Source organism: Loa loa (assembly GCF_000183805.2).
Source record: "Loa loa unplaced genomic scaffold supercont3.1894, whole genome shotgun sequence".
In the NCBI taxonomy this organism is placed as follows: domain Eukaryota; kingdom Metazoa; phylum Nematoda; class Chromadorea; order Rhabditida; family Onchocercidae; genus Loa; species Loa loa.
The window spans coordinates 1-1625 of record NW_018110073.1 but is presented as its reverse complement, the minus strand read 5'-3'; the positions used below and the strand labels follow the sequence as shown (position 1 = coordinate 1625).

At 25.8% G+C, this 1625-nt stretch overlaps 1 protein-coding gene across 1 annotated transcript; it reads right to left on the bottom strand.

The window, feature by feature from the left end:
• Positions 1-1247: 1247 nt before the first annotated feature.
• On the bottom strand, positions 1248-1416 carry LOAG_15395 (hypothetical protein; the record flags this gene model as incomplete). Its single annotated transcript, XM_003150886.1, has 1 exon — positions 1248-1416. A coding segment is annotated over one exon (169 nt), but the record flags the coding sequence as incomplete, so codon positions are not given.
• Between the last annotated feature and the right edge of the window lie 209 nt (positions 1417-1625).

The following is a 1625-nucleotide window of genomic DNA, read 5'->3' as shown; positions in this document are numbered from 1 at the left end:
AATTATTTTATTTCAATTTTCATTAATGAACCCTACAAAACAAAAAAAAAAGAAAAAAAAACAAATTACTGCCAACATTTGCCAAAACAAATGATATTTGATATGAGTATCAAATAATTATACATTTGTTACTACCCGAAATACATATAAATATAAACAGTAGTAATAATTATGGCAATAATAATAATAATGATAATTAGCAATGATAATAATTAATAATAATAATAATAATAATAATAATAATAATAATAATAATAATAATAATAATAATAATAATAATAATAATAATAATAATAAATTATTAATACAAAATCGAAATGATGAAGTATTAAAAAAGGAATTAATTTGGAGGAGAAAGAAGGAAGAGTGAAGAAAGAATAAAACCTATGAAATATCACAAATGAATTATATCAATATATGATCAAAAATTTCGAGGGGAAAAAAAACACCATACTATTAGTACTATTAACTAATATCAGCAAAGAGCTTATATGATTGAAAACCGGTTTGCCTCCGGTAATAATTACCGCTAAATGCTGCTTTACGGATCGAAAACAAACAAGCAAGCAACGTAGAAGATTTGACAATCAGAAGTGAAGGAAAAAATAAAATAAAATCAGGATATTTTTTGTTCATTTCATTGATAACTTGTAATTGTCACATATCACGAGAAAAAAAAAGAAAAAGGGATAGCAACTAATACAACTCTTAAATAATATTTATATGAATAAATAAATTTGGAAACGTTTAAAATTTAAATCATGAAAATAAAAATAAAAAAAAAGGGAAAAAAGAAACTCTGAAATTCTCACTCAATTTTATGCTAGTTTATAATAACCGAGAAAAAAAATTTTTTTTTAATTTTTTTTTTATAATGAAGTGATAATCCTAGTATAATTAGTTAGTTGTTTATGCAAAAATAATCCATGCTATTCAAATATCAGAATGAAGAATACATAAAAATATCATGATCCACAATGATCGTTGATAATTTTGTTCATAGAATCACATTGAATGATAACATCACTGGCTGCAATACTAATTGTAATATTGATAATTTTTATCGAAAAAATTTTTAACTTCATACGAAACTTTTACAAATAAAAATTTTAAATTTTGTTGTTTACAAGAAGAGAAAAATTTGTTAAAATTATTACATATTACTTCATAAATTATAATAAAAATCGAATAGTTTAAATTAATTAAATTTAAATTTAAAAGGAAAAAAAAGTGAAAATTTGATTAACCTTATGATCACCCATGCATACATCTTTCCCAAAACTATCATATTTGGCAAATTTATCACGTTTAACCATTTCTAAGGCTCGTGAATTCATTAGCACACGATCACACCATGCCGGTGCACGTGTCTTCATTAGCGATTCCGATTCATCCGGATTTTCACTCCATGGATATCTAAATGTATCAAACTTTGGAATCACGTGAATGCTATGTGGTGCTGCATTACGTGAATGCTGTGTAGTGCTGTATCACGTGAATGCTATGTATTGTTGCGCCATGTAAGTATACTCGATAGTGCTGCATCACGTGAGTGATGTGTAGTGCTGTATCACGTGAGTGCTATGTATTGTTGCGCCATGTAAGTATACTCGATAGTTGCTGCA